The following is a 21,770-nucleotide window of genomic DNA, read 5'->3' on the forward strand; positions in this document are numbered from 1 at the left end:
ACTTGAGCAAAGCGTCATCAGGAGGCTGTGGGAGGGGTGAGTGGGTGTGGGCCAGGCCATTCAGACCCAGAGACAGCTCTCCAAAGGTCCACTTGTGGTCCCCCCTCTTTCAAGCCCACCCTCCACAGACACCCCCCCTGCCAGGGGCCCAAAGAGCCTGTGCTGCTGCAGCCAAGTCCCTGTAAGCCAATATTCAGGTGGGCCTGGTTACTGTCCCATGGGTGGGAGGATCAAGCCACGTGACGGCCTCAGAGGGGCTTTTCCCACAGTGGGTGGTGGCGGCAGTGGCTCCACTTCTGCTGCTTTTTGAGATGGGGTCTTACTAGGTTGAGAGCAGGGACCAGAGCAGCAGGGATCAGAGGCCTTTAAACAGCCTTCCTCCCCTCACCTGTGGGGCTGGCCTGGCCCCTCACCTGAGCCTGCATCTCTGAGGTGAGCCTGGGAGCTGGGCCTGAGCCTCCTCTGGCCCCAGACAGCCCTACTGAGCCCGCCAGGTGGAGAAGAAGCAGCCTCCTGCCCTCCCCACCCCCCGGAGCAGGCCCAGGGGCCCAGGCCCTTCCAGAGCCTGGGTGGGGGGCCATGCGGCAGTCCTGGGCCACAGGCAAGTGCCCATCATGAGCTGAGCTGCAGGCAGCACAGACAGTGCTGGGCTGTGCTGGCCCCCAGCCCGCCAAGGAGGGGAGGCCGGGAGACAGCGCCGAGAGGCCCCTTTATCCCAGGAGAGGCGCAGCCTGCACAGCGCTGGCCTTGTGTAGGCTGCTGAGCCCCAGACGCCTAGTGAGGAAGGAGAGCAGGACAGGCCTGGGGCTGAGGAGGTGAGAGTCACCTGCTAGGAAAGGAAGTGGGCGCTGCCTTCCCAGGGCTCCCCGCCCCCCCCCCCCCCCCCCGGAGATCAGCCAGGACCTGTGGGGCCACCTGCCCCTCACCTAGGAGCTACAGCACCCCTCCTTCTTGACCCCTGAGGAGGCAGCCCTGCCCTGCTGGAGAGGAGGCTGTGGTGGGGGTAAGAGGAACCAGGAAGTGACTGGGGCCACGTCCGCGTCACGTCATCGCCTTGACCTAAGGACTGGGATGCACCAGAGCTAGCCCAGCTTCCTTCCTGGAAGACCTGCGAAAGGGAAGGCCCTCTGGGGCCCTCAGACACCACAGGCGCACGGGCTCCCAGATCAGGGCCCTGCCCTGTGAATCATTCACACCTGGTGGCTTGAAGTGACTGTTGCTCTCGGGACACGATCTGTTGGGAGCCAGGACGATCTGTTGGGAGCCAGGATGGCAGCAGCCTCCCAGCAGGAGCTTGGCACCCTGCAATGGTGTCCGTCCTGCCGACTGTTCTTGGGGGGGGCTCAGAACAGGGAGAACCTCAGGCCTAGGAGGACGTAGACTCTGGCAGTCCACCCTGGGAGCAGATCCTCTGGGCTGGTTGGGGCAGGTTTTATCCCCAGTACAGATGGGCAAACTGAGGCCTAAAGAGACTCCCCGGGGCTCAGCAGCACAGAGGTGGGGTGGGAGTGCTTTGGGGAGCCACCTGGGTGCTGCCACTCCCTCTGCAGGGACAGTGGGCTGGTGAATTCCACCCAGGAGCCTGTGGCTCCTCATGGGTAGACACAGGTTGTGCAAGCCAGGCATGAGGAGTTACACCCAGCACAGCGACTTGTGTGTACTCGGTGTCCATCCCCCACCAAGGGCAGCGTCTCTTCTTAGGCCCTGTTCGCTGAGCTCTCATAGGCAGCTTGAACACCTGTAGGGCTTGGACCTCAGGGTCCCTGCAGAAAGATGCCACGTCAGTGTTAGGGGAAGCCAGGGTCTACACTGCCTCACCAGTGGCTACTGAGCACACAGAAATGGCTGGGGCCACACGAGTGGAGACACACCAGGCATCAGTGACTCAGTGAAAGAAGAAGGCAAGGAGTCTCAATTTTATTGACTATTTGCTGAAATGATGTTTTTTGATATGTTGTATTAAAGATAATAGATTTTTTTTAAGATTTTGAGATGGGATCTTACCAAGTCACCCAGGCTGGCCTCCGACTTGTCATCCTCCTACCTCAGCCTCCAGAGTCTCTGGGGTTATAGGCATGCACCACTGTGCTCAGCTTTAAAATTGATTATTAAAATTATTTTCTTGCCTAGTATGCACAGGGCCCTGGGTTTAATCTTTACCACTGGAAAAAATTTCAGTTGTTATTTTTACTTTTTAAAAACATAGCTAAGCCAGGCACATTGGTGCATGCCTGTAATCCCAGTGACTCTGGAGGCTGAGGCAGGAGGATTGTGAGTTCAAAACCAGCCTCAGCAACTAGCAAGGTGCTAAGCAACTCAGTAAGACCCTGTCTCTAAACAAAACAAAACAAAAAAGGCTGGGGATGTGGCTCAGTGGTTAAGTGCCCCTGAGTTCAATCCCGGTACCCCCCCCCCCACAAAAAAATTTAAAAACCCACAAAAAGAAAACATAGCTATTGGGAAAACTCCAGAGCATGTATGTGGCTCCCACTGTTTCTACTGGACGTTACTCCTGACTCTGAGGGCTTAGGTGTTGACATCTCCTTAAGGAACAAGGTATCGGGCATGGTGGCACTTGCTGGTCATCCCAGCAACTCAGGAAGCCAAGGCAGGAGGATCGCAAGTTGGAGTCTATTTTGAGCAACTTAGGGATACCCTACCTCAAAATAAAAAATAAGAAGGGCTGCAGATATAGCTCAGTACAAAGCACCCCAAGTTCAGTCCCCAGTACCACAAAAACCAAAAACAGGAACAAGTCAACAAAGGTCTGGCAGAGCCCCCACAGCTGTAGAATAGGGGTGCCCTGACTAAGGCTGCATGTTAGGAAGCACCAGTGGAGACCAGGTGCATGACAAGCGCTCCCTGACCCCTCCCTGGGCCAGGCCAGGCTGCGTGAACCTCAGGGACAGGGCAGGGTGGGCAGCAGGGGCCTGAAGACCCAGTGATGTGGGCCTCATGCAGTGGGGCAGATGGATGCAGCGTGGCCTCCTCATCCAGGATGGTGGGATCCTTGTGTCCCCCATCTGACCCCAGGGCCTCTCTGCCCCGCCTTCCAGGAGGAAGAGCTGGGTAGCTGCCAGGAGCCTGGTGCTCCTTGGAACTGCTCATCATGTAAACATGGCCACTGGCCTTTGTCAAAGCAGCAGTGTGAGGGATGAAGGGGAGCCCTGTTGAGCGCATGCCCGGAGTCCAGAGCAGCCAGTGCCTCGGACTACAGGCCCTTAAGGGTCCTGCCCTGGTGTCCACACCTCCTGGTGGCCACGAGGGGCTGCAGGCCCCAGCACTCTCCCCTCGCTGGGCTCATCTTGTGTGTGAGTCACTGACCACCCTCCCCCTGCCCCCACCTGGCCGCTGCTGACCGGAGCCTCCCCAAGCAGGCCTGCCCCTCTGGCCATGGTGATAGCTGGGCGTGTGGGCTGTGGCCCTTGCACCCACCCCATGGTCCCAGGGTGGTGGACCTTTCCACTTTTCCCCAGCCTGGCCTGGTGTTGGCGTGAGTCGCCCACCAGGAGAGGGGCCTGCTGGCTGTGGCCCCAGAGCCCAGGGTGGCGATTGGCGGCTTGGACAGACGCAGGCCTGTGTGGGCTGTAGGGCACTGGCGCCCACATAAGAGCATTGTTTGCCGAGGTGAAAGGACTTTTGTCCTCCTTCTGGAGACAGGACAGAGGGAGGAACAACTTCCCCCATTCATCGTTGATTCCCCCAGTTGAACGCCAGCACGTTGCCCTGCGCTAGAGTAGATGGGCACGCAGGCCTTCCCTGCCCATGGCATTCCGGACACAGGCGGTGGGCTCTGGGTCCTGCCCAGACAGGAGTGTCGTCTTTCCCCAGAGCTGGGAGGGGTCCAGCGGGGTGCGCTCTCCACTTCTCCAGGGCCCCTCTGGGCTCCTCTCTGCTGCCTGCAGGCCACAGGTGAGGCAGGCTGCTGGTCCTGCAGGGGCCTCCTGGCACAGCCACAAGACGGGACCAGCTGTTGACAAGAGGATCACCTGGGCACCCTTAGGTTTTACTTCCAGCTCCAGGTCTGGGTGGGTCCAACCAGAACTCCTGGCCTGCGCCCCTGGAAGGCCCTGTGTGCCAGCCTCTGGGGCCGCAGGGCCAGCTGGGGCTTTTCACAGAGTCATAAAGTGTTGGAGCCCAAGAGGGCGTCAGCGACAACTCCCTGGACTGTAGATAAGAGGAACCCAGGAGGCTGCTGTGCTCAAGGTCGCGCACAGGGAGGCCCGGGTGGGTGCCTGCTGGCAGCTATCCTCAGGCTTGCTTTTGGAGGACAGGAGAGGAAGGATTTGGAACTGGTCAGAACCCAGCTGCCCTGCCCCTCTGCTTCCTCTCCCCAAACTGGGAGAAGGGCTGTGGGCAGGGCCGTGGCCTGCGCTGGTAGGTACCAGCTCCCAAGTCCCATCTCTCAGCCCAATTACTCAGAGACCAAGCCAGACCCATGTGACAAACCCGCCTCCAGCCAGCTTTGGCAATAAGGAAGTGACGGCTCCTGTAACCTAATAGTCCAGGCATTCTTTGGTTTTAGGCACAGATGGATTTAGGGGTTTTCTGTGCTGGCCTATTCTCCCCAGGGTGGCCCCTGCCCACAGTCTCAGCTGCCCCCAGGTGGAGAGAGCCCAGGGCTGACCTTCCTGGGTTCACTTAGTCACGTGCATCACCACTCGCTGGGGTGGGCCCTGCTGACTGGCCAGGCCCAGGCACGTGCTCATCCTGGAGAACCCTGGAGGACCAGGGTGCCTCCCAGAGGAAGGGGTGTGGCTTCTGGGGAGGTCCCAGTGATCCAGGTCCACCGGATATGGCTCTGCCAATCCTAGGCCTCGGGGCTGGGGCGGCTTCTGTGGGGGCTGGGCGCAGGCCACGGATGATAAACAGAACAGCATTGTGGGAGGATGATAAATGTGCTGGGAAAAAATAGGTAAAGGGGTCAGTGTGTCAGACGGGGGTGCAGGGGCTGGTCAGAGGAGTCCTACTGAGATGGTGGCCTTTAAGCAAAGCTGGGGAAGTTAAGGAAGGATAGCCAGGTCACATGTCAGGAAGTAGCCAGGTCAGCATGGCAGGAAGAGGGCAGCGTGCACCAAGGCCTTGGCTCTGCTGGAGCCGGCGCATTTCCAGCAAGGACTGTCCTGGGGGCCACGACACACAAGAGCCACCTGCCCCTGAGCTGCCAGGATGGGGCTGGGCGGGCAGCGGCCTCCCTGAGGAGTGGCACTCATCAGGCCCTGAAAGATGAACAGAGCGTGGGGCTAGATTGGGTGAGAAAGCAGGTGTCCCCCCCCTCAGGAGCCCTCGGTTTGGTTCCTGCTCACTCAGGCACCAGCCCCCAGGCGGCCACCCTCTTTCCACTGTCGGTCCCCAGTGTCCAGCTCGGCTGGCTCAGGCTGCACCCAGCAGGTGTTGAGGAAAGGAGGGGCCGAGCAGGAGCAGATCGCCTGGGCCCTCCCCGTGCCCACCTCGGACTTGGCGCCATGCTGGACTTGGGCCCCGGAAGCCCGGGTTCCAGGCTGGGAAAGACTGAGCTGAGGCAAGTAGGTGGGTGCGAGGTGAGGAGATGGAGAGCCTGCTCTGGACCAGGGCCGTGCATGCCTTAGACGGCCTACGTGCTGGACGGCCATCTGAAGGGAAATTGAGGCCAGGGAGAAATGCCCTTTTGGTGTCCCCCCATCACGGCTCCTTGCATCCCCAGATGGCAGAACATGGGCCTCCTTCACAGGCAGCCTGTGCACGGGCTGCAGTGGGGCAGGCTGGGAAGGGCTGTGGTTGGGGCCACCTGAGCAGAGCCCCAGGTAGGAAGGGCCTAGGCAGGCTGGGGAGCAGACATTTGTGGTTAGTATTATTATTACTTTTGGTCACTCAGGTAGATGTGGGCTCTATTGGGGCTGACTTTCCCTGTCCCTGGTGCAGTATGGAGGTCCGGGCCTACTCGAGGTTTTAGTTTTGCTGTATATGGGGTAGAATATGCATAACAGATTTTGCCATCTTAATTAATATTTGCAAAACTTCTTCATCACCCCAAACAGAAATTCTGTACCCATTAATGCCCTATCCCTCTTCTCCCCAGGCCCAGGTAACTTCAAATATACTTTCTGCCTCTACAAATTTGCCTGTTCTAGACGCAGCGTGTGAGCGGGATCAGCTATTCTGTCTCCAGCTCACTTCAATCAGCGTCACTCCTCAGGTTCATCCACAGTGTAACAGTTCTAACCTTCTTGCATTTTTATGGCTGAATAATATTCCATTGTGTGGCTAGATAACATTTTGCCTGTCCAAGGCTTTTCAAAATGTAAACCATATAAATAAGTTGTAAATCTTTTTTTTTTTTAGAGAGAGAGAATTTTAATATTTATTTTTTTAGTTATCAGTGGACACAACATCTTTGTATGTGGTGCTGAGGATCGAACCCAGGCCGCATGCATGCCAGGCGAGCGCGCTACCGCTTGAGCCACATCCCCAGCCCAAGTTGTAAATCTTTGTAATGTATCTGGATTTAAAATTGGAAATCTAACATGGTGTAGATTTCCGATTTCTTCTAGAACCTTAGAATACATGGTCACACGAGGTCAGGGCTCCTGGTGCCTCCCTCACCCGACTGCGGTGGTACCTGAGAACAGGGAGGTGGGTGCCGCCATCGGCACCAGCACCTGTCCTCTGGCAACACAGGCCCCACCCGGCAGTGAAGGAGGTGGCAGCCTCTGCCGTCAGCTGACGGAGCAGGTCATGGCCCCAGCCAGGCTTCTGACCAGGGCGAGGCCCCAGGAGTGTGGTGCGCCCTCAGCGGCCACTGAGCACATCCGTGCTCATGCCCAGGAAGGGCAGGGTCCATCCTCCTGGAGGAAAACCGGGTCAGGGAGACAGCTGATGGAGCCCTGCCCTGCTGGGCATAGGCAGCTTTTGGGATGACCCTGCGCTGGAGGCAGGGGCAGAGCCCAGTATCGGCCTCAGGAGGACGCTGCACCTCCTTCCCAGGGCATGGAGGAAGGCGGCCCACCTGGAGGCAGCAGGCAGAGCCCAGTATCGGCCTGGAGCCTTCCCTGAGCAGGGCTTGGCTGGGGAGTTGCAAAGGCCACAAGGCTAGGGGCACACGGGCAGTGGGTCACAGGAACGGTACCTGCTTGGGGGAGATGAGCACAGGGGGGATGAAAGGGCTTGTTTGACAGTTGGGGCCCCTTCCCATGATTCACCTTCCCAGTTAACTGGTAGGCTCACTGATAGACCTCTGACCCCTCCCCAGGAAGGCTGACCCCTGGCTGGAGGCATCACTTTACTCTGGACCTGCGACAGGGCTGACACACAGTAGGTGCTCAGGAAGTACCACCAAGCAAATTTGTTCATTTCACAAATGCCCAGCCTGGTCACTGGAGATACTGCCAGAAGACCCTTCTGTGAGGTCTGGAGGAGTTAGGTAGTCTCAGAAGTAGCTGGGCACAGGCTGGGTGACAGGGAACCGCTTGCAGGCTGGGGGAATGTGGCGGGAGCGTGGAGCCAGGCTGCCCCGAGGAGTAGGTTGCAGCAGCGTGTGCAGTGTGGCCCAGGGGACCTTCGGCAGCCGAGGGGGAGGGGTGCCACTGCACGAGCTTTTCCCATCCCCCTCTGCCCAGGGCCCTGGCTGCTTGATGGGCAGCCCGGTCCCGCCCCTGGGCAGCCAGGAGACCTGCGATTGGTTGGGGCTCTAGAGCACTTGGTCGCCATGGGGACGCTCAGGAGGTGCGCGTGCCCAGTGCCCAGCACCGGGGACTAAATCTTCATAATCTGCCGGCTGGGAGGGTGGGGGTAGGGTCCAGTGCGACCCTATCCTGGAGGAAGGGGCGGCCTGACATGGTCAGGGCTCTCTGTGGCCACTCCTCCCCCACTAGTGCTGGGTGCACAGCTACCAGGGCACCTGGCCCGCCACCGGGAACTACCCAGTGTTCACCTGACAGCGACCCCTGGAGTTCCGCGCAGCTTGGGCCTCCGCTGTCTGGAGGGTGGGGCGGGTGGGGAGAGGCCTGGACTTATCTGAAGATGTCGGGCCCCTGTGTTAAAGTTCAGTCTCCCGCATCCTGCAGGCAGTGCCGCGCTTTCCACAGCAGGGGGCGCCCCACCTCGGGAGAGCAGAGAGGGTACATGAAGGGACCCTGGAGCCTCCCTGGAGTAAGACTTGGCTGGGGAGTTGCAAAGGCCACAAAGCTAGGGGCACACGGGCAGTGGGTCACAGGAAGGGTACCTGTGCAGATCCAGGCCCTGCTTGGGATGTCCAAGGCCACCCAGCCGTGCACGGAGGGCACAGTTGAGGGTGCTGTGTCTACACATAGGCTGTCCCCATGGGCTTGAGTGAGGAGAGGCATGGGTGACTGGGCCTCACAGGGTGCCATCCTGCTCTCCTGAGGCAGAGGAGGAGACGTGAGGCTCTGCTGTGGGGAGGGACCCAGAGGGCAAGGTGGCGGGGGCAGTGCAGTGGGGGTGGGGAGGGGCAATTTTGCAGCCTCTGGAGGTGCTGGGAACCTCTGGACCCTTGGGATGGATGAGGGACTGTGGGCTCAGGGAGCAGAGACCTCTGTTCTGCATACCCCGCACCGTGGCCACTGCGCCCTGGCTCAGCCTGCGTCCTGGAGCTCGCGGGGTGGACAGGAGCGCACACCCGCTCTCTGGGAACGCAGCTCTCTGGGCAGCGCAGGGCAGGGGCTCCAGGGGCTGCCATGACACCCTGCAGAGCTGGGGCGGTGGGTGTGGGACGGGCTTGACATCCAGGCCTCTCCTTCCAGACGACTCCTCCTCTGAGAGCGGCAGCGGCAATGGCTCCTCCACCCTGAACCCTTCCGCGTCCAGCAGCACGCAGGGCGACCCCGCCTTCCCCGAGATGAATGGCAACGGTGCTGCCGCCCCCATGGACTTCACTGCCACCACCGAGGACCAGCCCATCAACCTATGCGACAAGCTCCCACCAGGCACTGCGATCGGCACGCCCTCCTACCCCTCAGACGGCTGCAGCGCTGATGGGCTGCGGAGCCGTGTCAAGTACGGGGTGAAGGCCACCCCCGAGGTGCGTGGCTGGGAGCCTCCGCCCCCTGGGAAACTGCGGGGTTCTCATGAGGTCGAAATGAAAGGGCATCTGCCTGAGTTTAGCTGGAGCCAGTCCCCGTGTGACCCGTAGTCAGGGTGGTGACTGTGGCCACTAAGTCATCATTTTCTTAGGCTCTGGAATGGGAGATGGCAGGTGACCTGTGTGCCTATGACCTGTCCCCTTGCTTGGGACGTGCAGCACCAAAACACAGGCCTCACGCTTCCTGGATACTTTGCTTGCCTGTCCTCGTTTTCCAGATGGTAGAGAGAAAGGGTGAGGCCCCAGGGAGGCAGGGGTGGAGCTCTTCCCAGGCCAGGGGGGAGAAGGTGGGCAGGGCAGGCCCCCCATCATGGGGTCACTCTCACACTTCCATGCACCATCTTGGGGCCACTTAGGTTTCCTGCAATAGAACAGGATGGCACTGGAGGGTGCTGGTTCTCCTGGGACATCTTCCCCAGCCCTGCAGCCCTGGGCTCCAGCTTCCCCCTGGACAGTCGCTCCCCCTTCCTGGGCTGACTGTTCTGCAGAGCAGGCGGGGTAGGTGCCAAGGCTGGCTCCTGATGGTGTCTCATGGGTACAAAGGGATGGTGCTGAGTCGTCTCTGGCCAGAGTGCTGTCTGGCAGGGTGCAGGGAACAGGCAGAGCTGCTGTTGGGGGCAGGGGGCAGGTTGGATCCTCCGGGCCCCCTAGCCATTGCCTCCATGGCCACAGGTCCGGGGGGTGGGCCCAGGGCTCAGGGACCAAAGCAGTGAGAAGGGGCCATGAGTGTTACCTGTAGTTCCCACAGTCTGCTCTGGCCTAGGCAATGTGACCTGCCCAGGGCCTCATGGCCAGCCGGTAGCCAGCACTGTGCCAGGCAGGTCTTTTGACCCTCTGCTCTGTCTGGAGGGCTGGGGCCCTTCCTTTCAGCTTGTGTATGGAAGAGGAGACAGGCAGCCCCAGGGGTCTGGTCACCAGAGCCTGGGGCAGCAATGGAGGAAGGCCCGCAGCACCGGGTGCCAGGCTGTGTCTTCACTGATGTGCTCCTTGAGGCTGGGGTCCCTCTAGGATATGTCACAGAACATCACAGCACCTGACCTGCAGCTCTGTTCCCAGAGCCCAGCTCCTCACCTGCTAGATGCCAGCCTCTTGCAGAGCAAGGGCCAGGAAGTCGGGAGAGGGCACAGATGCCGCCCTTCTAACAGGCTAATGAGGCAGGGGTAGGGCAGGTGGTGTGGGGCTGGACACAGGTACAGAGAAAGGGTGAGGCCCCAGGGATGGGAGCAAGAGCCACGTACTCAGGAAAGTGACGTGCGCCGTGGATGGAGGGGTACCTGGAGCCTGCTTGGCCGCAGGAGTTAGGCGGGTGGGCGGGCAGACTGGGTCTGACTCCCTCTCCTGCTTCTGCGCACACGTCCTCATGGGGGCCCCAGTGTCTCCTTGCGGGCATACAGAGCCTTGAGCACTCCAGAAACCCACTCTGCCTGTCGGCCCTTCGCCGGGGCTGTTTCCCCTCCCAGCTCATCTGTCCCTCCTCCTCGACAGACATACACACGCTGCTCTGGTGACAGCTTGGTTGTCAACTCAGGATAGCAGCCCCTTGGGGATCAGAAAGGAATCCCAGAAGCCAAAACAGATCCTGGCACACGGAAGGGTGGGCTGGGAGTCCTCTGTGTCCCTCAGGCAGTGTGGCAGGGCCTGGTGTGGGCACTGTGTGCAGGAAACCACTGCCCCCCCCCTTGCCTCCAGGGGGAAAGGTCAGGAAGGGTGTTGGGCAGGATTGCTGCACCCATGTCTCAGATGAAGGGAGCTGGAGAGGGGAGATTTGCTCAGGGCCTTGAAGCCTGGGTCCCCAGGTCCCTGTGGCCTATAGGGGACCATGCTAGCAACCACAGGCTGACTGACCCTTTGCCTCTTGCCTCCCGCCAGTCCCCACCTTACAGCTCTGGGAGCTATGACTCCATCAAGACTGAGGTCAGTGGCTGCCCCGAAGACCTGACTGTGGGCCGGGCCCCCACGGCAGACGACGATGATGATGACCATGACGACCACGAGGACAATGACAAGATGAATGACTCTGAGGGCATGGACCCCGAGCGCCTCAAGGCCTTCAACGTGAGCATTGGGCAGGGCCAGCGTTGGGGGATGCGGGCAGGGACAGCCGCCCTGAGAGCCTGTGTCCCCCACAGATGTTTGTGCGCCTCTTCGTGGACGAGAACCTGGACCGCATGGTGCCCATCTCCAAGCAGCCCAAGGAGAAGATCCAGGCCATCATCGAGTCCTGCAGCCGGCAGTTCCCCGAGTTCCAGGAGCGGGCCCGCAAGCGCATCCGCACGTACCTCAAGTCCTGCCGGCGCATGAAGAAGAACGGCATGGAGATGGTGAGCTCTCCCCCACGGCGCCACTCTGGCCCCCCAGCCCCAGCCCGGAGTCCTGAGCGTCCCACAGCCAGGCGCCTGGCCCAGAACCCACCGGCAGCCCTGGAAGCAGGTCCCTTGACTCCTGTTTTAAATGGGGAACCTGAAGCCTGGAAAGGCTACCTGGTCCTGGACCCCCACCCTGGGCCAGGCCTCTGCCCGCACCATCACCAGCTTGCTGCCCCTTCTACCTGCAGACCAGACCCACACCGCCCCACCTAACCTCCGCCATGGCAGAGAACATCCTCGCCGCCGCCTGCGAGAGCGAGACCAGGAAAGCAGCCAAGAGGATGCGCCTGGAGATCTACCAGTCCTCGCAGGTGCCTGCTCCGCCAGTTCCCGGGCTGCGCTCACGGGGGGCCACCAGTTACCCTACGGTGGGCCAAGGGACAGAGGGGACGGTGCCCAGAAGTGGTGGGGGAGTCACAGAGGCCCTGCAGAACTTGTGACAGGGAGTCAGACTTCATCCCAAGACCAGAGGACCTGGAAAGGGTCATTGCCTTGGCAGTGACCATCTGCAGAGTCAGGGAGGTGGCTGGGGGAGGTGACCCCCAGGGAGCAGGAACAGGTCAAACCGGGGATTCAGCCGTTGTGGATCCTGTGCTCAGGGACCTTGGCCGGGGTCTGCTGCACCCTGGCTCCCCAGCACCACCCTCTCGCCTCTGCAGGACGAGCCCATAGCCCTGGACAAGCAGCACTCCCGGGACTCCGCAGCCATCACCCACTCCACCTACTCACTGCCAGCCTCCTCCTACTCCCAGGACCCTGTGTACGTCAACGGCAGCCTCAACTACAGCTACCGTGGCTACGGGGCCTTGAGCAGCAACCTGCAGCCCCCGGCTTCCCTCCAGACAGGAAATCACAGTAACGGTGAGTGGGGCCCTCGGCTCTGGCTCCCTGACCAGCTCCCAGCCCATCTGCCCAGCAGCCTCAGGGAGGCCCAGGGCAGGGGAAGCAGAGGCCAGTGAGGAGGTGACGACCGTTCCATCAGCTGAACTAGTGCCTGGATTGGACGGCCAGGAAACCCTCAGCTGCGCAAAATGGAGAACCTCCCTCTCCCTGTCACCTCCATAGCATTGCCCAAGTCTCCCTCGGGCACTGCCATCACCTCCCCCTGGCTCCTGTGTAGGACCCCCATGGGCACAGGCTCCGGCCGAGGCCCTGCTGTTTACCCACCTTGGATCCTCCGCACCCCTACTTAGTACACAATGACCGAGGCCCGGTGAGTAGGTCATATTGTGCTGGCCCGGGCCTGGGCCACCAGGCAGCTCAGGAAGGCAAGCCTCTCCAGGCGTTGGTTCCTGGCCTTACCTGTGAAGTGACAGCTTTGTTAACCAGGTGCTGGGCCTCAGCCTGGCTCCAGGACCTCTGGGCACACACTTAAGTCATGCGGGGCGATGTTTAGCTGTTGGTTCCTTCAGCTCCATGCCCCTCAGCTGGTGCCTCAGGTACAGTCCAGGTAGCTCTGCTGTGGGTGACAGGTGGATAGGGCCCGTGCACAGACCTTGATGCGGGGACAGAGCAGGGACCATCTACACGGGGGGGGGGGGGGGGGGGGCACTGGCACAGGGCCTCTTGGGCCAGGCATCGGGTTGTGCTCTGGCGGGGCGGATGGGCACCCAGGGTGGGCTTTTAGCTTGGAAAGGCTGTGCATTGTGCTGGGTCTTGGTCACTGTCTGTCCCTGTGGGGAGATTTGGAGGGAGAGGCAGTGTTCCTGGAGGCTGTCAGAGGTCAGAGAGAGGGGAGAGGGGCCGCCTATGGGCGGCGCCCTGGAGCCAGGTCTGGGCTGAAGGTGCCTGTGCATTCTTGAAGTCCTGTCCTTGACTCTCAGACCTCCATTGTCTCTGAGCAGCAAGGGAGAGTCCCTAGCCACAAGAGAAGGCCAGGCTGCCCCGACACCACCCTCATCTGAAGCCTGCAGCAGCCTGGCTCCCCACACTCACCGCGCCCCCAAGTGGGGAAGTACATGTGGGTCCCTGGAAGATTCCTGCCTGGGCTTAACCTCTCATCCCTCCCTAATGCCTCTTAGCCTAAAATAAGAAGGCTGCCTGGCCCTAATCCCTGAGGCCAGGCCAGACAGGCCAGCTCAGGAAGGGCTGGAGCAGCCACCCAGGGAAAGCATCCTGCCGAGTGGCCCCCTTGGTGGAGTGTCTGAATGGGGCCCAGAATTGGGAGGGTAGAACCCCTTTCCACTTATATGGGAATCTGGGGCCCAGCCAGACAGATAGGAACGGCCTGGTCCCTCACTGATAGTGCATGATGGTGGCAGGTGTCCACTGGCACAGCCAGCATAGCCTGCCACAGGGTTGCAGCTGCTGGGCTCCCTCATGGGTGTGGGGCCTGCTGCCCTCCCACCACATCCACACCTGCCAGAGAGGCCCCAACAGCAGCCCAGTCTGTTCTTGGACGCAGGCCTTAGAGGCTTGGCCCCTGTGCATCCCAGAGCCTTGGTCTCCCATCTCTGAATACTGTGGCTCCTTCGAGGCGGGTGGCAAGGTCACAGGGCCAGCCCCTGTCCTGTGACCACTCATTTGGAGAACACTGTCTGGATTCCATTCCAGCAGTTGGAGGATACGACAGGCAGCCTGTGGGTGCAGAGCCACCAGCCCCACCACTTCCCTGGCAGCAGTCCTCAGCGCCTGCCCAGCAGGATGGCCCCTTGGCAGCAGCCACACTGGTGCCTCGGCTCCTCATTCTGCTCACCGTGTCGGCACCCAGAGATGGTGATGAGCTTAGGTAGAGCCCAGCCTGCAGTCTGCCTACGGCGCTGGGCAGTTCACCCTGCCTCCCCACCAGCCCATGGCAGCTACCGCAACCTGATCACACACCGTGACCAGAGCCTGGTGGGGCTGTCTCCAGGTCACACTGGCTGCAGGAAATGGAGACCTTCTTTCCGGGCTTTAGCTACAGCCAAGGAGAGAAAGAAGGAAAGCTTTGCACACAGCCTTGAGTGGTGATGGGACAGGATCTGGGGACAGAGGGAGGAAAGAGGAACCCCAGGGCCACTGCTCATGTCAGCTGTGGCAGGTGGTGCTGGCCACCTCTGAGCATTGCTTGGAAGGAACCAGAGCCGTACAGAAGCAGCTCTGGAGAGCACAGGAAGGGGTGGCCTCCTCCCCCCTCGGCGTCCTGCCCTGCAACAATAGCCAGGAGCTGTCAGAGGCCGCCAGCCTGGGGCCTGTCCCCTGCGCCTGGCTGCTGCACACAGCCTGCTCCTAACTCCTGGGTTTGATTTTAATGGTCTTGACTGTCCCCTGAGCTCTCAATTCCAAGGACATTCTTTAGCAAACCAGTTCCTTGGATCTTCTTGTTGTTCATGTTCTGTGGCTAGAATGTGACAACCATAGACCCCAACTTCCTTCCCCATTTGGGGACCACAGCAGCTTCTGTTTAGTGGCAGTGAAATTTCCATAATTTATCCCAAAGATTACTTTTAGTTGTGTCTTCGTAGGGTATGAGCACTGCCACTGCACTGCAGCACGAGGGAGCTGGCTGTCAGCCCCAGGGCGGCAGGGCGGTAGCTGAAAGCCCAGAACAGCCTCACATGCCCATAGGATAGCCTGGGTGGGGGGCTTGGGGAAGGGCCAGGAGGGGAGGGCAGGGGCCAAGCCAGCTCCCATCTTCCCACGGCTCCCCCTCTGACTCCCTTCCTGCTGAACACCTTGCGGGGGCTTTTCCAGCGGCAGCGTTTTTGCTTCTGCCAGAACCTGTGCAGAAAGCCCCAGGCCTGGTGGAAGCCTGTCCTCATGGGCTGGACGTGGCAGTCAGGCTTCTGCAGGCTGCGAAACCCCTCCACCCCCTCCAGCCTGTGCTGAGCCTCACCACAGCTCCTCTCTCAAGAGCCTCCTGGTTTTGCACACGGGGGATCTGAGACTTAGAGAAGTTGAGAAATTGCCAGTGAAGTAGCAGAGAGGGACTTGAATCCTGCAGCTCAGTTTCAAAGCCAGCAGCCCACTCCATGGAAAGGCCAAGACCAGACAGGGCCTGGTGGTTCCCCTCTCCCAAAACACCCATCATGTTTCAGAAGACCTGGGGGTGTCTCTGCTGCCACCATCCACCAGCAGAGGGCAGACCACAGACCATTTCCCCAGGAAACCTCTCTGGGCCCTGCCCTGCCTGACCACTGGATCCTCTCACACCCACCCGACACCCTCTCTTGTCCCAGGACGACTAACCTTCCTCCTCACACAGGCACAGCCATGCAGGCCAGGAATCCCAGCTACTCAGGAGGCTGAGGCAGGAGGATTGCAAGTTTGAAGCTAGGCTGGGCAGCTTAGCAAGACCCTGTCTGAAAAAAATAAAGCTTAAAGGAGTGTGGGGGATGTAGATCAGTAGAGTAGTGCCTGCCTGGCACACATGAGGTGGAGTTCAACCCACAGTACTGCAACAACAGGCCTCAGCGAGGGGGAGTTGAGGTGCTGAGGCTCAGCAGGAAGAGGCTCGTGGCACCCAGCCCCTTCCTCCACTCACATGCACCACAGCCCCTCCTGGGGGTGTGTTCCACCTGACCAAGCTGGGATATGGGCCTTTTTTTTTTTTGGCTTTATCCCAATCAGAGCCCACCCTATCTGAGCACATCCTGGTATTATTCTCTGGTCCCCCTCATGGCGACTCCTGGGCTTTCCACACACCCTGGTCACTGTCAGTGTGCTAAGTGCCCTGCATGTCTCCCCTCTCAGCCTACCTGTGTGGGAGGAAAGGCACACAAATCCAGTCCCACACCAGCACGATTATTCCTGTTCCCAAGCACAGCTCTCCACCTGAGGCTTCAGGTTGGTGGAATGTTCCTTTTCCTTTGCACCTGGGGATGAAAGCAGGGATGTGTCTGTTGGGAGTCCTCAGGAGGCAGCACAGAGCATGGTCATTGCCATGCCTCTCTGCCCCCAGTATTTGCAACGTGATTTGCACGTGTATTTGCAATGTGATCTTGGACAAACCTCTCACTCTCCTTTGTACCAAAGACCCTCCTCTTCTTTGCCAGATTGCACTGACAGCCCTTTTCAAGTGCAAGTCCTATTCCCAGCAAGAGGTACAACCATCAGGGAGACAGGCAAGGTCCCTTAGACTCAGTGCCCAGCTCACAGCCAGCACCCAGGACGTGCCCCTCCCAGATGCCGTATGGGGGTCTGTTCCCGCCTTACCTTCTTTTCCTCTCCACAGGGCCCACAGACCTCAGCATGAAAGGTGGGGCCTCCACCACCTCCACCACTCCCACGCCCACCCCCTCCAGTAACAGCACCAGCAGGACCATGCCCACCGCCCAGCTCAGCCCCACGGAGATCAGCGCTGTGCGGCAGCTCATTGCTGGCTACCGAGAGTCTGCGGCCTTCCTGCTGCGCTCTGCAGATGAACTGGAAAACCTCATTTTACAGCAGAACTGACCCCACTGGCACATGGAGTGCACTACCCTGGGGAAGGAGGCTGTCCCCCAGCCCGGACCCGGCTTCCTGCCTCACCAGTTGGTACATTTTGTTTTCCGAAAGAGGTGGGATCCAAAAGAGCTGTTTCTAGCCACACTCCAAGCACCTGAGACTTTGGGCACAAGGACACTTTTTTCTTTCTTTCTTTTTTTTTTTTTTTTAATCTCACCACACGGGTGCTCTGACCTGCTTGGAGAGGCCCACAGGGCAGCTCTGGAAGGGTTGGAGCCCCTTGACAAGGCGCTGGGGCTGCAGCTCTGTTTAGAATCACCTTCGTGGACCCTGATGTTAGAATCCCACCCCCAGATAATTACCTTTCAAGTCTTAGGTGAGCAGAATTGCATATTTATTGAGAAAAAGCAAAGTGGACCCTTTTTCCCCTCTCCCCTTAGTAATTTATTTTTCTGAAAATGGATTCTTTTGTGTTTGTACAGATTTGCCAGTCTGTGTCTGTCTGATCAGAAGGACGTATCCCTCACCTAACATTCCATAGCACTACACTGATGCAGGCCGGGGGCCAGCAGGGGTGGGCGGGAGCCAGGCTGGTTGTCCCTCTGGGTGCCCATTGCACCCTAGGGAAGGCCACCACCCCTCGACCAGGCTATCCTGTTGCAGATCCCAGGGACACAGCCAGGTACCGCCAAGCTGGAGGACCTCGCCCACACCCACTGCAAAGCAAAACAAAAAGGCACCCCACCCACTCTACAGAGCCCCGTCACACGGCCACCTGTACTCTACCTCACACTCCAGCGTGGGCTTTTTCCAGGACGTGCCCTGAGCCTGTTCTGAACGGCTGTCTCCCCAACTCCCCCACACACAATGTGTCTGCCTAGGAGGTAAGTCAGGCTGGGTGTCCAGGAGCCAGAGCCCACAGAGGGTCCTGTCCTTCACAGCCAGCAGCTTGCAGTCCTCTGGCCCTCGCAGCTGCTTGACAGGACAGAGTGCTTGAGAGAGCAGTCAGTCAGCAGGGCAGTGGCCTTCACCTTGTCGCATAGGCCAGGGGCCTTCCTAACTGCTGAGAAAAGCTGTCAGGCAGTTGTGAGTTCCTGTGTGGACTGCAGCTCCCACTCCCTCGCCCCCTGGTTGCAGTCAGTGGAAGTGGAGAAGCCACTTGGGTTCTCCTAGGACTGGTCCTTCTGAAAGGCCCAGTCCTGGATGGAACCCAGAGTCCCTGGAGTGTGAAAAGGGCAAAAAGAAAAAGCTGGCCTGGTTTCCCTCCTCCTTGATAGGCACTTCCTCCTGCTCAGTGCAATACCAACCAGTGCTGCTAAACCAGGGACTCCCGGACCTCAGCAGGCCCAGAGGCCCTCCACACAACACTCCGTAGCCATGACTGCAGCTCTCTGCTGCCTGCCCCTGCCCAGAACCGGCAGAAGCCCTGTTGCCTTTCTTCCCTTACAGCAAAAAGACCCCAGGGGAGCCAGGGCCAAGTGGACCCTAGGATGCCAGAGAGCCACTTGATCCCAGAGCGGGTACCCCTTCCCAAACCAGCTTTTCTGCAGCCAACTGCCTGTTGCAGCCCTGGCCGCTGCCCCAGCACCATGTCAGACCACCCCTCAGGACAGCAGGCAGGTGCAAGGTGGTGCAGACGCCCACCCTGCTTAGATCCAGAAACTGCAAGGCAAGGTGCTGCGTCCCAGGCACACCTCCACCTGCGGTCAGGGTGGCCTCCCAAGTGGCCTCTATGATGCCCACCCAGCCACACCACCTCTGCCTTCCAAGTGACCGATCCCTAGGTCTCTGGTCAGGGCCAGGACACCTGAGACCCCCTTCCTCAGCACAGCACAAGCTCCAGTGCCCAGTCCCCTGCCTGCTCAGTACGACTCCCTGACATATGAATTTGTGTACATATTTATTTTTGTGTGTGAACAATAATACAAAGTAATCAGTAGACCTTTTGCAAAATGTTACCCCAGGCAATTTGTGAAAATCTTAATGTTAAAACCTGGCAGAGACAATCGCCGCCCTAGAATTCCTGTTGCTTAATGTGTCATTTCTCCTCCCAGAGGCAGAACCAAGCTAGGCACAAACAGGTTGCATTTCTTGGCAGACAGGAGAAAGACTACAAAGGGGTTCCTCCCTCCACCCCAGCAGAACACCATCTAAAGATCAGCATAAGCTGCGCTTGAACCTCTAGTACCCTGAGCGCAAGGTGTCGCCACGGGCCGCCTCAGCAAACCTCAGTGCTGTGGTGTGGGCCTGGTCCAAGTGTTTTAAAGTAAAAGGGAACGAATGCCAGTGCCGGTCCATTGGGACCTCAGGACCATGGATTCTGCCACACTGACCCCATAGAAGCTATACCTGAAGTCCCAGAGATGGCTGACCCAGGAGCAGGTCACTGTGTGAACAGGGTTCCACTAACTCGTTCACAGTCAGGGAACTTGTTCTGTTCTACTTTGGTTTTAAAAGATGCAGCTTCAAGCCTTCCCTTCACTCCTGACTTGGAGGGTGCCACAGGGCCAGCCCAGGACTCAGCTTGCTGCTCTCCATCCTCCCTGAGAGACTGCCTTCTGCCTGAGGGCATCCCTTCTGGAGGGACTCAGAGCACCAAGTAGTCACCGAGGATCTGAGTTTAAAAGGAAATGAAAGAGTAGGATACACAATCCCAGAGTCTGCAGGGCCGACTCCATGAGAAGCAGAATTGGAGAAGCGGGCACTTGGTCTGACCAGTGGGTCATCTCACAGACCAGTGGTGGTGTGACCCCATCTGAAATTATTTTTCTGTCATCACTCATACCAATGACAGTTTATTCCCAAGTCAGTGTTGGGGGAGAGGGACGGGCTGGGCTAGGAGGGTCTCAGAGCATTTCAAACAGGTGGAACCCATCCATCCCTCCCTATTCTCAAGGGCCACGCATGACTCCAGGGGTGGTTATAGGATTAACTACCAGTTCATTTTCAAAATGCTGCTTTGAACTCAGAGGGTTGATACTTTTAATTTGTAATTTTTTGTAAGACTTTTTACAAGATTAGTAAAGTATTTCACCAGAATACCAGTTTCAATCCGTCCGTGGTCTGATTTTTATATAATTTAGTGGTGCTTTAGAAACTTTGTTTTCGTTGTTTCTGAGCTCAACAGCTCAATCCTTTTCGCCTGTATCTACCTAAGACCAATGTGAACCTTTGTATTTTTGCTCCTAATTTTGGACTCAGTGAAAGTGTACTGTTTACATGTACAGACGCCCCAGTCCCTGTGTGTCCTGCAAGACTCGCCCTTGAGGAGGAAGATGCACCTCACTAAGCTCATCTGCTTAGCAAAGCCACAAAACAAAAACCTCTCACTTTTTACCCATTTCTACCTAAAATTAAAAAAAAAAAAAAAACCTACACCACAGATTTGCTGGAAAACACTCCACCTGGTAGATGGCCCATGTGCCTCTATCGTGTGCCCACTTAGGAGCAGGGGTCAGGAGCAAGCCCTCCTACTGGTGGTGGTGGATCGCCACACAGATGACAGGTGAACGCAGGTCCGCCCATTCTGGGATGAACATAGTTCTCCAGGCGGCCCGGCCATGGGAAGGTCAAGATGACTCGCATGGCCTTCGGGATCAAGCCAACCAGGATTTAGGCTCAACTCGTGAGGTCATCAAGCCTCTAGCATAATTTAGACCTGCTTTGGAAACGTGTGAGTTCTGCATCTGAGACTCTGGCTCTCAGTGCAGAGGGTACAAGCCTTTCTCCAGGGCTGCTCTGGAGGCAGCTTGGTAGTGAGCCACCACACCTGGGGAGGGGCCAGGGCTCCAAGGCAGTTAAGCATATGGCACTTATGGCAAGCAGCAGATGGCACCAACTTTTAAAGGTGACTCTTTGTTAATCAATGGCTTCACCTCTAAATTATATTTTTACAGATATGCACCTATGCAACTTAACGTGGCTCTCCTAAGCAGGTGAGGACTTCCTCCTCAATGCTCTCTATAAAAAGTATTTGTGTTCTGTACAGTGAGTTTTTCCAGTAAATGTGGCTTAATATTTTAATTCTTAGAATGTGTCTTCTGCGTGATGCGACTAAATTCTGTTTTGTTTGTGGAATGACTAGCACAGGCCGACTCCCTCTCTCCCTCACTTAACAGAAGACCAATGAGCTGTTAATCGAGCTGTTATCTCCATGGTATTACTGCTAAATGCACTGATTTCATAAGTATGTGGAATCCTTTTCCTTTGGAATCTGTATATCATATATAAGACTGAATCTACTTAATAAACACTGAACAAACCGAGTGCTGAGCTTCCACTGTGTCCTACTGACGGCAGCATGGCCAACCAGCTCTCTTGTTCTTCAGGACTGAGTTTGAAAATAAAACAGGAAGATTTACCATTTTCTAACCAATAATCTGGCACACACACATTCAGTTCCTTAGGAAGCTTTGGAGCTTGGGACGTGGCTCAGTAGTGAAGCACTCCATCCCCAGGATCCCTAGCACCACACACAATCCTTCCAAGTTTTGTTTTTTTGGCTCGACCACTGAGCCACACCCCCAGCCCCATTTTGTATTTTATTCAGAGACAGGGTCTCACTTGAGTTGCTAAGTGCTTCGCCATTGCTGAGACTGGCTTTGGACTCCCAAGCCTCCTGCCTCAGCCTCCCTACCTTCTAGGATTACAGTTGTGTTCCACCCTGCTCAGCCCTAAATTTTGAAAAAACCTGTAGTCTCTCCTTTTGGCACCTTGCCTGTTAAAAGGAAGTTTTCCTGGGGTGCTTCTCAGGTGCCCAGCACAGGTGGCAAGCCTTCTACTCACTGTTATTTAAATTTCACAGTCACCTTATCCCACTTAGAGATGGAGCAGCGGAGAGGCACTGGGTGCTACATAGTGACTAAGTTCACTCAGCAACCAAGCAAGGCCTTAACTGCAGCTGCCAGACTACAAAACAGACCTTTTCCCCTGCCCCCCTGGTGCGTGGCCAACCCACTGACACC

At 58.0% G+C, this 21,770-nt stretch overlaps 1 protein-coding gene across 4 annotated transcripts in view; it reads left to right on the forward strand.

The window, feature by feature from the left end:
* Positions 1-18,659, forward strand: part of NOL4L (nucleolar protein 4 like) — a gene marked incomplete at its 5' end in the record, with an annotated part of 112,312 nt that extends 93,653 nt beyond the window's left edge. For all 4 annotated transcript variants that reach the window (XM_081289173.1, XM_081289174.1, XM_081289175.1 and 1 more), the window contains 6 exons: positions 8,739-9,016; positions 10,946-11,131; positions 11,206-11,397; positions 11,631-11,753; positions 12,102-12,303; positions 16,595-18,659. In XM_081289173.1, coding sequence (XP_081145299.1) covers positions 8,739-9,016; positions 10,946-11,131; positions 11,206-11,397; positions 11,631-11,753; positions 12,102-12,303; positions 16,595-16,815 — 1,202 coding nt within the window. In that variant the 3' untranslated portion in view covers positions 16,816-18,659. The remainder of the gene's footprint in view (positions 1-8,738; positions 9,017-10,945; positions 11,132-11,205; positions 11,398-11,630; positions 11,754-12,101; positions 12,304-16,594) is intronic.
* Positions 18,660-21,770: the final 3,111 nt, after the last annotated feature.

Source organism: Spermophilus citellus, assembly GCF_964194105.1.
Source record: "Spermophilus citellus genome assembly, chromosome: 4".
Taxonomy (NCBI): Eukaryota; Metazoa; Chordata; class Mammalia; order Rodentia; family Sciuridae; genus Spermophilus; species Spermophilus citellus.